At 44.0% G+C, this 14,793-nt stretch overlaps 1 protein-coding gene across 2 annotated transcripts in view; it reads right to left on the minus strand.

Moving 5' to 3' along the window:
• Nucleotides 1–1,983: 1,983 nt before the first annotated feature.
• The window catches only part of NAGA (alpha-N-acetylgalactosaminidase), a 72,327-nt gene continuing 59,517 nt past the window's right edge, over nt 1,984–14,793 (minus strand). For both annotated transcript variants that reach the window (XM_083153336.1, XM_083153337.1), the window contains exons 6-8: nt 13,072–13,233; nt 10,344–10,541; nt 1,984–2,980 (exon numbers count right to left, since the gene is read on the minus strand). In XM_083153336.1, the coding sequence (XP_083009462.1) occupies nt 2,702–2,980; nt 10,344–10,541; nt 13,072–13,233 (639 nt within the window). In that variant the 3' untranslated portion in view covers nt 1,984–2,701. The remainder of the gene's footprint in view (nt 2,981–10,343; nt 10,542–13,071; nt 13,234–14,793) is intronic.

Here is a 14,793-nt window from a genome sequence, read left to right on the forward strand (position 1 = left end):
ATAAGTAACAAACCACAAACTGAGCAGACACCAGCTCAATTCCCCTACTAACACATAACACACAAATTAATAATTACTGGCAGAAAGCAAGTCCAGAGTCAGTGATTTTAAATACTGTACACACTTTTTATTCTTTTGGAGCACAATATATATGTTATGTGTTTTATAGGTTCGTCATTTTAACCCTTTATATATTCAACCCTTACGATACCTTCCCCTCTTGTCCTATAAAATAAAAAACTGAACCAAAAGGGGTGTTTTTCAATAAATTTGAGCTAAATATTAAATCTAATATGCATCAAATACCATAAAAAGGGATGTTTCGGTCCCATATGGACCTTTCTCAAGGCTGACAGTTAATTTAAAAAAGAAACAATGTCACCAAGGGTGGGAACAGGAACATTGACTGCCAGCCTTGAGAAAGGGCCACATACTGTGCTGTAGGACCGAAACATCTGCGATTGCGGCACATTATGGAATTATCTTGTTTGTCCTTGGCACAACATTTATCTACAAGTCTGGTGAGTACTAATCATTCCCCTCTGGGGATACATTTGCGCTACATTTGGAATACTGGTATATTAGTATTTCTGGATGGCACCCCAGCTGTTGGCTCCCTCTGGGTGAGAGTGCAGGCTTGTGTTCTCTATGCATGTAAATATATGTATGGGTGCAGTGTGTGTGTATCTATGTATACATTGTGCAGAATGGCCCTCTTTCTGAGATAGAAATAGACTGTGCTGCACTGTTACCGCTTCTCCCACAGGTACGGCTGTGCCACTGTGGTAAAAGACAGGGGGTGCTATGCACAGGATAGGGTAAATAGCACACCATTACGCAGGGCGATGTATGAATGATCAGGAACACCGGCTATTCCAACACACGTAGCTATTCATCTTGTCAGCTGCAGGTCTCATTGCTCTATCTCCACAGCGGCACAACCATGTCCCTGCCTGTTGCAGGTGCTGGCTCTGGACTGCGCAGGAGGTCTCTTGTTAGTAATGAGATCTCGCACATACGCACAGGAGCTGGCCGAGACACACCCCTGCTTCAGCAGAGAAGAGGTTAATACATCTTGTGGATGTTGCTTCATGTTTCACCTCAGTAACTTGGCTTGGTCAGGGCTTATATAACCTCTGACCTAGAATGCACTTTATGCAGGTGAGTCTGTAACCTTCCTTCAACTACATACTGTAGTGCCTGGAACAATGGGTCACATCTCCTGTGCTGATGTGTACATACTGACTGAGCTGGCTTGCTGTGCAGGCAGAGTGTGAGCTGGCTACATCTTTTCACATGCTATTAGGAACCAGCTCAACTGGTTATTAAATAGCTATCACTTTATTTGCATTATGAGCAGTACATGTAAAATATTGGTTTTAGAAATACCCTGTTACATACAGAGTAGCGGACTTGCCATTTTTCTGTTTAAATTAATAATCTGAGTACAATTTATTCTTACCTTAAACCCCATGATTTGCCTGAGTCCCCCATATAAGATGCAGCCCAATTTGATTTAGAGCTCTGAAATATTCCTAATGAAGGGATAAGCCATGCTGTCATGATAAAATGTGCCCACTTATTAGCTGCCTATGATGTGTCGGGGATAGACAATTAGTGGTCAGTTCACTGAGGGGCGATGTGCTCACCCTGGGCAAGATGTACTAAACCTTGAAAAGTGATAAACCACCAGCTCACAACAGTAATTTTTTCTAACCCAGCATGTAACATGACAGTTGGGGGCTGATTGGATGGTATTTAATCACTCCATTTTATCACTTTCAAGCTTGGTACATAGTGCTGCATACAAAAATCGGCAAGTGCAGTGCAAGATCAGGCCACAAGGGGGCGAGTCCAGGTGCTGTTGCTGGCATTTATAGCCAGGCACCCTTTACCCTTACCTGAATTGGCCCTTTACAATAATCCTTTTTACACATTATATTAAATAGTCTTTGTGAATAGTACATACAGAAATAAACCAACCTGTTTATATTCTCTTTATTTGATGTGCAATAGTTTCAGAGGTTCGACATTCTCAGTGCACAGAAAATAACAGCAACAAACATTTATTAGTAAAACCTGAAAATTCCCATTTAGATCACATGTACAATGTTTTAATGATTTTTGCATTTAAAAAATACTTATAAAATCTGTTGAATGCCTAACCTGAATATTATACAATCATTACTTTGTAAACATTTGCAGAACAGTTCGGAGTGTCCAGTAGCCGCAGCCTTTATATTAATTCCCTGTCCTCTGTGACCATCATGATTGGTCATTATTCTCGGTCTCCCATCAGACGAATCGCGGTTCTGAGATACCTGATCCATATACAAAACAGTGAATAGTGCCATAATCTGTTTTGTCACATGAATATTGCTTTCTGATCTTTAATGGAAGACACAATTAGCATTCATTGGATTTTCAATTCAATCAATAAAACCTGCATCTGTGGCGCTCACACAATTATGCAGAATATTTCTGTTGTAAAAAGAAAAACTAAATCAAAAACAAAATAACGTTTCATAAAAATCTGTTGAATGGATACAGTCATATGCCCTTATTGAGTTTTTAACACCAAAATCATGAACAGATTTTCACACAGGGCATCGGAACACTCCATTACAGTGGCATTGTACCGACCATCAAACCACCACATGCTGTAACTTATGTTCCCAATTCCAGCCATTTGTAAAGGACATCACAAAGGACGACGATGGGTAGAAGCTGGGTGAACAAATAACAAGATGACACCTGTAGGGGGGATTTGCATATCAACTGGGGATTCTGGTTTAACAGTCCCCAAATACGTTTCTTCAAATACATCATAGAGTTTATAGCCGAAAGTGCACTTAGTGATATTGAGCGTGGCAAGGCTTGTAGTGAAGCGTTTCGGCAATCCATCTGTTCCTTTATTTAGCACTGCAACAGCATACTGTTCATTTACCAGCTCTCTCTTCCACACCTCTAGAGAGTTGACCTGCAACAGGAACAAATGATTATTAAAATAAACAGCAAATATTTGGAAGAAAACTGGACCACTCCTCTACATTGGTCAATGCTGGAGTCCATTCATGTAACAATAACTGTAGTGGAGCACAGCCCATAGCTAGTCCCTACAGCACAATTTAATGTAATTGGGGCAGCACATATGGTGTAATGGTTAGAATCCAGTACTATGTCACATTATGCACTGAGGTCTTCAGTTCAGTTACCACTACAGCCCCCATCTGCGTGTAGTTTGTATATTCTCCCCTTTCTTGCACAGGTTTCCTCTGGGTACTCTGGTTTCCTCAAACACTCCACAAGTACTTTAGTAGGTTATTTACTAGTGAGTGCATGTGGATGACGATAAAGTAACCCTAGTGAGTGCATGTGGATGAAGACAAAGTATGCGGAGATAAAGTACCAACCAGCTCCAAACTGTCATTTTTAAAACACAGCTTTTGACATGGCAATTAGGAGCTGATTGGCTGGTACTTTATTCCCACCCAAGGCTTAGTAAACAGTCCTGGTGTTTGAAACCCAACAATTAAGGCATCCATACACCAGGTTTGGGCTGATTTAATCTGTTCCTGACGGACCGGGCCGAGAATCAGCCTAAATCGGGTGCATGTGATGTCCCCTCAGGCCTGATGCGCGGTTCCATGCGCTCCGGGCCTGAATCGTGGCATGCAGGTCCGACCGCCGACCCTCCTCCCACCAGCTGGGAACAGGGGTCACATGTGATCCATCACATGTGAAAGGAAGGTCCTATGTGGCTCACGGAGGATCAGCCGGCCATGAAATCGTTGTGGTGTATGGCCAGCTTTCGTTGTTGGTACTTTATTTCCATCCAAGGCTTAGTAAATAGACCCCATAGATTGCAAGCGCCACTTGGGGAGTGTGAGAGGTGAAATACGCTCTGTAAAGCCATGCATAATATGTATGCTATATACATAATTGGTAGTATTTTGCTATTATTATTGCAATTTTTACTTTGATAAGTCTTACAAATAATATTAATTAAGTAAGTTTTGCAGTTTCTTTAATGGTTATTATATTCAAGCTATATAAGATAGTTATATGTTTCTGAGCTTTGTATTTTACAGTACATTGGGCCTCATTCAGACTCAATCGGTTGGGGACGAATTTGACCGCGTTTCCGATTGCGCATGGTTTACACATATGTGAATATGTGCATGTACAGACCTCCTGTGCGAACGCCTTCAGCAAATATCACACTTGTCAAGGCTTTTGGAAGGGGAGGGAAGGGGGCAGGCAGGGGAACGCCCAGCAGTCTATGGGCATACCCATGAAAACACTGGGTGTACCCCTGGGAATGCATGCGGGCCGATGCCTGTTGTTCGCCCCAACATCGATTGCTAGCTGGAAATGATCCTTTTTTAAATACAGTTTTATCATTATTTTTCATTGTGAGAATTCTCATACGCAATGTATTGTATATGATTTGTATTGCATCTCTTTTAATATTGTAATAAATGTATTCAGTAAAAACCCGAGCGCTGTATCATAATACCCATATTTCCTGTTCGGGGCAGGCAGCTGACATCACATGACGTCAGCACCCACCCCCTTTTTGGCCTTCACCATCTGAAATAAAAGTCAGTCTCGAAGTTTACCTGTTCACTAGGTCTGAATCAGGTCTGAATCAGGCCCATTGTGTTGTTGCACAACTTTGGGCTTGAAGAAAGCGGTTACACTTTTCTTACTATAATTTATTATTTCCTTAGGCTTGCATGCACAAAGCACAATAGTGTCATCTTGTGGTTTTTGTAAGCAATGCAGGTAACACATTTAAAACAGTATCTATGTCAACAATCAATAGGTTGAAACAAACGGTAAACACAAGAAAGAGTCAACATGGGAATGGTTGACACATAAAAAGGTCAACATTAGTGCACCGCTTCGCTCTACATGTTTCGTACCCAATCAGATTCCACGTGAATAGTAAAGTATGAAAAAGTGCAAAAAATTACATAAATGGCAAAAAAAAATAAAAATCATTTAGAATGTACAATGGGCCAAATGTAATCGGGTGTGAGAATCAGAAAGTGAGATTTTGGGAGAGGTTTCCCATTTATTTAAAGTGGCAATCAATTACTTGGCAAAATCAACCTAGTTTCAGTGTAAAACATTGCTGCTTTAAAAAAATATATGGAACATTTCTCCCAAAAGCTCATATTTTCTGATTCTAACATCCTATTACATTTGTCCCAATGTCTAGTTCATAGTTGGGCTTGTATGGGATTAAAACTTGTGAGAGAACAGCTGATGGGAAGAGGGAACAATAGATAAAAACGAGTGGGTCATGGTGGTATGTGAGGAAACAATAAAGGTCAAAAGAGCAGTTGAGGAAAGATCTGATGGACAGAAGGACACAGGAGGGAAAAGCTGTTGGGCAGCAGGTGGCATGGGAAATTAAATCTGGCATCCTTTTGAACACTAGTTATGCGCGTGCATGGTTTGGCGCAGCCTCTTAGGGGCAAAAGGAAAAGGTGGGGGCACAGAGAGAAGCATTTGGAACCCTGTAAAAATTTGCATTACTTACATCAGTACTTGGAATTAATCTACTACTATAATAAATAAAAAAAATCTGCTACTACAGTATAATAAATACATCTATCTACTACTGTAATAAATACATCTATCTACTGCTATAATAAATACATCTATCTACTACTATAATAAATAAAACAATCTACTACAGTATAATAAATAGCACGGCGCCCACGATCTAGATTGTATGTGTGGGGCTGATATCTCAAGCATCTCATGCATCTTATGTGTTTGTGCGGCATAAAATGCATGAGATGATGCCATGGACGAGATTGACGAGATTTTCACATTGCAAGCATCTCTTGCATCTTATGTGTTTGTGCGGCATAAGATGCATGAGATGATGCAATCGACGAGATTTTTACATTGGAATCAATGTAAAAAGGCTCCAAAACCCCAATTTTAATTGCTAACCCCCCTCATAGGTGAAATGGCCCCCCATTGTTAACGCCACCCCACTATTGATGCCAACACGAAGCGTGGCGAGCGCAGCGAGCCCGCGAGAGGCGGCGCTACGCTTCCTCCGACCTCTTCATACCCCCACTATACACGTCGGCGTGGAGTTGATTGTATATAGTGTGGTGAGCGCAGCGAGGGGACGCGGAATACATGTAAAGTAGTCCGCGTCCCCTCGCGGGGCACGCTGCGCTCGCCACACTTCGGGTTGGCGTTGATAGTGCTGGTGGCGTTAAAAATGGTTATTGGGGGCTCACGATTTTTTTATCTCATGGATCTCATGCATATTATGTATGCATAAGATCCATGAGATTAAAAAAATCGGGTCCATCGCGTTGATTGTATGCCTTAAGTACCTTAAACTTAAGGCATACAATCAATGAGACGGGCGCCGTGCTAGGAAAGCAGTACCAAAATCTATCTATCTACTACTATAATAAATACGGTACTCGTTTCCTAGAACGGCCACAATCGGGAGTAATCATGTACTTAAGGTACACGATTAATGGGATGGACCCGATTTCCTTTGAAATCAGGTCCATTTTGCCGGCAAAGGCAAAATCGCGTTGATCGCGTCAGTCGCGTACATTAACATGTAACGCGACGCGATGGACCCGATTTTGCCATAGGGTTCAATGTTAAAATATTTTTAACATTGTAATCGCGTTCATCGCGTCGGTCTTGTGCCATTATAATGGCACAAGATGCGATGGACGCGATTAAGCACATTTTACATAGCTAACAATGGGAAATGGGCCAATATGGCCCATTTCTCATTGTATATGCCCCCGTCATGCCTATAAATTAATGCCCCCCATTGTGAGCGGCATCCCACGATTGACGCCAACCCTGAGCGTGAGGAGCGTCAGCGGTACGTGTCCTCCGACCTTTTCATACCCCTACTATCCACGTCGGCATGGAGAATATAAAGTGTGGCGAGCGCAGCGAGCCCGAAGCGTAATGCAGTAATGAAGTAATGCGCGTCCGCTCGCCTTGCTTCGGGCTCGGTGGCTCGCTGCGCTCGCCACACTTTATATTCTCAACTCCACGCCGACGTGGATAGTAGGGGTATGAAAAGGTCGGAGGACGCGTACCGCCGCCCCTCGCGGGCTCGCCACGCTTCGGGTTGGCATCAATCGTGGGGTGCCGTTCACAATGGGGCCATTTGAGCCATATGGGGGGTTAAAATTGGGGTCTGGGGACAATTTTACATTGAATCCAATGTAAAATAGGGTCCCAGGGACCATATTCACATTGGATTCAATGTAAAAATCAATCGACGCGATTTTTCCGACCCAATCAAAATCGGTGTGGCCGTTCTAGGAAACAAGTACCATAAATACATCTATGTACTACTATAATAAATACATCGATCTACTACTATAATAAATACATCGATCTACTACTATAATAAATACATCAAACTACTACTGTAATAAATACATCAAACTACTACTATAATAAATACATCTATATACTACTGTAATAAATACATCAAACTACTACTGTAATAAATACATCAAACTACTACTATAATAAATACAAACTACTACTGTAATAAATACATCAAACTACTACTATAATAAATACATCTATCTACTACTGTAATAAATACATCTATCTACTACTGTAATAAATACATCTATCTACTACTGTAATAAATACATCTATATACTACTGTAATAAATACATCAAACTACTACTGTAATAAATACATCAAACTACTACTATAATAAATACAAACTACTACTGTAATAAATACATCAAACTACTACTATAATAAATACATCTATCTACTACTATAATAAATACATCTATCTACTACTATAATAAATGAAACAATCTACGGTACTTGTGTATTATAGCGGTGCCCCCGATGTTGGTCGTACAATGTTTTTATCGAATCGCATTGCATGCCATACACCCGATGGCATGCGATGCGATTTTGCCCCCTATACGATGGAAAATTGTATAAGCACCCTAAAGGGTGCTTTTAAGCACCCAAATGGGTGCTTACAATGTTAAATGCACCCCCACGCCACCCCCCCACTATAGACGTGAACCCGAAGCGTGGCGAGCACAGCGAGCCCGCGAGGGGCAGCGGTACGCGTCCTACGACCTTTTCATACCCCCCCTATCCACGTCGGCGTGGAGTTAAAAATATAAAGTGTGGCGAGCGCAGCTCACCACCGAGTCGAAGCATGGCGAGCGCAGCGTTTCTCATTGTATATGCCCCCGTCATGCCTATAAATTAATGCCCCCCATTGTGAGCGGCATCCCACGATTGACGCCAACCCTGAGCGTGAGGAGCGTCAGCGGTACGTGTCCTCCGACCTTTTCATACCCCTACTATCCACGTCGGCATGGAGAATATAAAGTGTGGCGAGCGCAGCGAGCCCGAAGCGTAATGCAGTAATGAAGTAATGCGCGTCCGCTCGCCTTGCTTCGGGCTCAGTGGCTCGCTGCGCTCGCCACACTTTATATTCTCAACTCCACGCCGACGTGGATAGTAGGGGTATGAAAAGGTCGGAGGACGCGTACCGCCGCCCCTCGCGGGCTCGCCACGCTTCGGGTTGGCATCAATCGTGGGGTGCCGTTCACAATGGGGCCATTTGAGCCATATGGGGGGTTAAAATTGGGGTCTGGGGACAATTTTACATTGAATCCAATGTAAAATAGGGTCCCAGGGACCATATTCACATTGGATTCAATGTAAAAATCAATCGACGCGATTTTTCCGACCCAATCAAAATCGATGTGGCCGTTCTAGGAAACAAGTACCATAAATACATCTATGTACTACTATAATAAATACATCGATCTACTACTATAATAAATACATCGATCTACTACTATAATAAATACATCAAACTACTACTGTAATAAATACATCAAACTACTACTATAATAAATACATCTATATACTACTGTAATAAATACATCAAACTACTACTGTAATAAATACATCAAACTACTACTATAATAAATACAAACTACTACTGTAATAAATACATCAAACTACTACTATAATAAATACATCTATCTACTACTGTAATAAATACATCTATCTACTACTGTAATAAATACATCTATCTACTACTGTAATAAATACATCTATATACTACTGTAATAAATACATCAAACTACTACTGTAATAAATACATCAAACTACTACTATAATAAATACAAACTACTACTGTAATAAATACATCAAACTACTACTATAATAAATACATCTATCTACTACTATAATAAATACATCTATCTACTACTATAATAAATGAAACAATCTACGGTACTTGTGTATTATAGCGGTGCCCCCGATGTTGGTCGTACAATGTTTTTATCGAATCGCATTGCATGCCATACACCCGATGGCATGCGATGCGATTTTGCCCCCTATACGATGGAAAATTGTATAAGCACCCTAAAGGGTGCTTTTAAGCACCCAAATGGGTGCTTACAATGTTAAATGCACCCCCACGCCACCCCCCCACTATAGACGTGAACCCGAAGCGTGGCGAGCACAGCGAGCCCGCGAGGGGCAGCGGTACGCGTCCTACGACCTTTTCATACCCCCACTATCCACGTCGGCGTGGAGTTAAAAATATAAAGTGTGGCGAGCGCAGCTCACCACCGAGTCGAAGCATGGCGAGCGCAGCGTTCCCCGCGTCCCCTCGCGGGCTTCACAGGTATCCGCTGCGCTCGCCACACTTCGGGCTCGGTGGCTTGCTGCGCTGGCCACACTTTATATTCTCAACTCCACGCCGACGTGGATAGTGGGGGTATGAAAAGGTCGTAGGACTCGTACCGCCGCCGCTCGCCACACTTCGGGTTCACGTTTATAGTGGGGGGGGGGGGGGGGGGTGTGGCGTGGCGGTGCATTTAACATTGTAAGCACACATTAGGGTGCTTATACAATTTTTAATCGCATCGCATTGTATGGCATTGTATGCCATATACAATGTCATACAATTTTTAAATTGTATGACATTGTACAACATCGGGCGATATCGCATCGCATACCATCGTATGCCTTTTGGTATGCGATGCGATGGGCACCGCTATAATACACAAGTACCCAATCTACTACTATAATAAATAAAGCAATCTACTACTGTAATAAATACATCTATCTACTACTATAATAAATACATCCATCTACTACTATAATAAATAAATCAATCTACTAGTATAATAAATATAAATACATCTATCTACTACTATAATAATTATAAAAACATCTATCTACTACTATAATAAATATAAATACATCTATCTACTACTATAATAAATCTATGTGTTTTTGTAGATAAATATATGTGTACCTTTTCAATTCTCTTCCCCTGAATTCCCAGAGGGTCCTGGTTAATGTATATTACAAGGCGATTTTGCAGTAGTTTCTTGGCTTCTTGCGAGATGGTCCTCAAGTCATTGGACATTATCAGTGGTGCAGCCATTATTGCCCAAATGGCTAACTGGGATTTAGACTGTTCATAGCTCAGGCCAAAGTCCCCTGTTATCAGCTGGAAGATGAATACATATAAATGATCAACTTGTGGTAATAATGGGAAGAACAGAAGGCAGCAATACGACTCCCTAGGCCGGGTGAATGATGCAAGATCCCTGGCTCTACTTCCATACTATAAGCAGAGCATGCAGAAATACAGAAATGCAACATCATGCATTTCATCTTACTACGCTCTGTGGTGGCAAGTACATTTTACATTATGTGATAACATGATTACAAATAATAGGGAAAGCCTCAGGTTATAATAAGTTCTAGATCAGATTTCCAAATATTACTGGCTGATCTATTTCGGGGCAGGATGCTGAGACCCGGAAGGTTGCAGGACGTATGTAGGTCTTTCTCATGCGAGGACTTGGAAGGAGTCTGGCACGAGTGGCTGAAGCAGGTTGCACCAGAGAAGGGTACTGTAGGTACACAGGTAGCTGAAGCAGGTTGCACCGCAGCAAGGCGCTGAAGGTGCACAGGTGACTTGAAGCAGGTTGCACTGCAGCAGGACGCTGGTGGTGCACAGGTGGCTTGAAGCAGGTTGTACCGCAGCAAGGCGCTGGAGGTGCACAGGTGCCTTGAAGCAGGTTGCACCGCAGCAAGGCGCTGGAGGTGCACAGGTGGCTTGAGGCAGGTTGCACCGCAGCAAGGCGCTGGAGGTGCACAGGTGGCTTGAAGCAGGTTGCACCGCAGCAAGGCGCTGGAGGTGCACAGGTGGCTTGAAGCAGGTTGCACCGCAGCAAGGCACTGGAGGTGCACAGGTGGCTTGAAGCAGGTTGCACCACAGCAAGATGCTGGAGGTGCACAGGTGGCTTGAAGCCATTTGCACCGCAGAAAGAAGCTGGAGGTGCACAGGTGGCTTGAAAGAGCACAGGACGCTGAACTTCTCTACAGAGTGATAAGAGAAGCACTGGTGCCGGCTTGTTACCTACAGGAGTCTTTTATCACCTTAGGGGAGTTCTGATAGGCTGCAAAGTTAGAGCCGGCATTCCTATTAGCAGGCTTCAGTAACATGGTGTCTTTCTGAAGACGCTGAGGGCTATACAGCACACTCCTTGCTGCTGCCTGTGTCCATGCGACCCCTGCAGGCGGACGGGAGTATTGCAGCCTCTGTCCTGCCTTTTCCTCTGACTGAGCTGCGGCAAGATAGCTGGACTCCCAGCCCGGGCGCTCCACGCCGACCGGACCCGGACAGACAGGGCGGGCACCGCCTTCACTACACAGCGGCGGCTGCCCAGATCCCCCTGTTACACTGCCCAGCCGTCGGGAGCCAGATGCCCAGACCAGGTCCCGCCGTACCACCCGCACAGGTAAGCGGTGCGGATGGGGAATGACAGCAGCTCACTAAAGTAAGAGGCATGACCCACATGTATGAAGTTGTGATGTTTCTGAACAAATTCCCAGTATTACTAATTAGCTATTTTATGTAAGGTGTAAGGTATTGTTAAGGCCAGGTTTTTCCAAACTTGGTCCTTAAGGCACCCTACATTTTAAAGACAAACAGATAGTATAATAAAACCCAATTAAGTGAAATCTAAGACTACTGTGCCTAAGCATGGATATACTTAAAATCTGTATATCTGTGTATACAGTATGTTTAACCCTTTGAGTGGTGGGATTTGCTGGGGCAGGACAAACCTACCAGGGCAGGTTTGTCCTGCCCCAGCAATACTCACGACTCAAGGGCAGCAGCCATTCCCGATCCCCCCCTGTTCCTGATCTCCGGCCTCCTGCGATCTTACTGACCCCCACACTCAGGGAGGTTTGGGGCGGCTCAGGCACCTGAACTCCCGAGTCCCCCCATGCCGCCCCGAACGGGGCCGCCCACCTGATCACTGATGCAGTGCTAATGGCGGCGGCAGCAGGGGAGCTACAGCGTACTTAACACTGGAGCGCGGAGGTTAGGGGGCAGGAGAGCAATGGGAGGGTTCTGCTAGAGGTGGTGCACCAGTGGTGTACAGCTTGAGACACTACTGGCACACACCTACTTGCTGGTAGTATGCACTGGAAATTTTCTGCGACAGCAGCTGAGCCCGGAAAATTTCCAGGCTTACCACTGAAGTGGTTAAGTGCCATGAGGAATGAGTTTGGAAACCACTTTTGAAGTCGCATCTTAAAGGGCATTTACACTCTTAAGGCCCCCATCCACTAGGGCGAGGTATCACATGTGGTACCTCGCATGTGACACCACACCAACTCACCCAACAGCTGCTGGGACAATATATCATACGTGGTCCTTTTGCATACAATGTATCATATGCGATATCAGCAATTAATATTCATTGCAGTCCGTAGGATCTGCGACTCCGATGCGAGGAGCATGGGAACGCGCCTAGCATCCCAATAGCAGGAAAATGCCATGTGATGTCACAGCAATGCGTCAGAGTCGTATAAAAAGTAACCATATGGCACTAGTTGGTGGCAGCCTTTACAGTTCATTATAATTCTCCTCTTTCTATTATCAGAATAATATATATATATATATATATATATATATATATATATATATCATAAGAGAAAGCAAATAATATTCTACGCACCATGTCAGGATCGTTCCATCTGCCCGGCCCAGCAGCTGGCTGTAGTACATCTTGATTCAGGGCAAACCACTCTATGATATCAATCACACTGTCCCATGAATCCTGAATGTCATCATAGTTCCTCCACATATTGCAGATGCTGCCCAGCAAAGTGTAGTTCACCTGTTCAGACAATGTTCCTTTCAAAGCGGATCATATATACATTTACACTGCATTGTAAATCTACAGCCATGCTTCTGTAACTGGACATGGATGTATTTTACATAAAGCATGGAAAAACCTAGGTAAATGAGGGACACCAACCATACTGGGCAAATTCACCTTTGAATGTATTGTAAGTTAGTTGCAACTAAACTTGAACTGCATGCAGGTAACTACGAGCCTGATCCTGGTTCACTCACGAAAGCAAATTCTCTCTCTAATGGACAAAATCATGTGCACTGCAGGTGGGGCAGGTGGAACTGATTTGGGTGGTGTTTGTACATCAAACGAATATCTATATTGCAGTGCAAAAATAGTAACTCACCAAATTTACTCTCTCTGCACATGTTACATCATGTGAGAGGAGGCGTGGTTATTTTGAAAAGGGACATTTATTACAGTCTAACAGAAGCAGGTCTAACAGCGGTACCTGGAAGTGGGGAGAGTCACAGTTACTTTGTGAGGCATAATATGGTGTCAGGGGCATAACTGTGGGGGTCATAACATGGTGCAAGGGGCATTACTTAGGGGGCAAAATATAGTGTTCAGTAAGTGGCAATATTCAGTGCCCGTGCAAGGCTTCTTGGCACCCTAGGCAAATTGTCCCCCCCACCACCACCACCAACCTTGTCATACATATTAATAGCCTATCTAGATGTCCAAGACAGCCGGCATGTGAACATTGCCACATATAGTAGGTCGGATGTTCACAGTGGGTGCCAGGAATGAGAGGACTCACCACAGCCGGGATGTATAAACTGACTGGATGGTCCACGGCCGGGATGTAGGCGGCTTCTCTGCGCTTAGGAAACCTCGCCCAGCGCTGACGGGAGACAAGTCTAACAGCCACCTGCTGGGCGCCGGGCTCAGCTCTATTGCTCCTCGGTGGCATTAGCAGCAACAGGAGGAGACAGGAAAGCGCCGGTCAATGACAGCGTTTTGACCGGCGCGACACCACCTGCCGCTGCACAAGTTAAAGTAAGAGGGTATGGGGCAGAGGGGGGATGGTCTGGAGAAAATGAATGGTGCAGCGGCGGCATGTGAATACCGGCGAATCGCGGGACTATTCTGTTGCTGGGAGGGATAATCAGAGGGAGCGGATGTGTGGGAGAAAAAGGGCTGAGCTGTATTAATAGTATAGCAATGAAACTATTCATCGGCAACGTGCGGTGCCGCCCTCCTATTGGCACCGCCCTAGGCAAATGCCTAAGGCTGCCTAATGGTAGCTCTGGCCCTGGCAATATTGTGTCAGTCTATAGAAGTATTGGTTCTTGTGTAATATCTGGGAGCCCGATTTTTTGATTGTATGCCTGGACTTTAGGCATACAATCAGATGCGATGCGATTTTTCAGCAGTTGCAATCAGATGCGATGTGATCGGCCCGATTTTTCCATAGGAATCAATGTTAAATGGTCCCAAATGGTCCCTGAGACCCCATTGTTTGTATGCCCCCTCATTGTTAATGCCACCCCACCATCAAAGCCAACCCGAAGCGTGGCAAGCGCAGCGGTACGCGTCCTC

Source organism: Crinia signifera, chromosome 7, assembly GCF_055691185.1.
Source record: "Crinia signifera chromosome 7, ASM5569118v1, whole genome shotgun sequence".
NCBI lineage: Eukaryota > Metazoa > Chordata > Amphibia > Anura > Myobatrachidae > Crinia > Crinia signifera.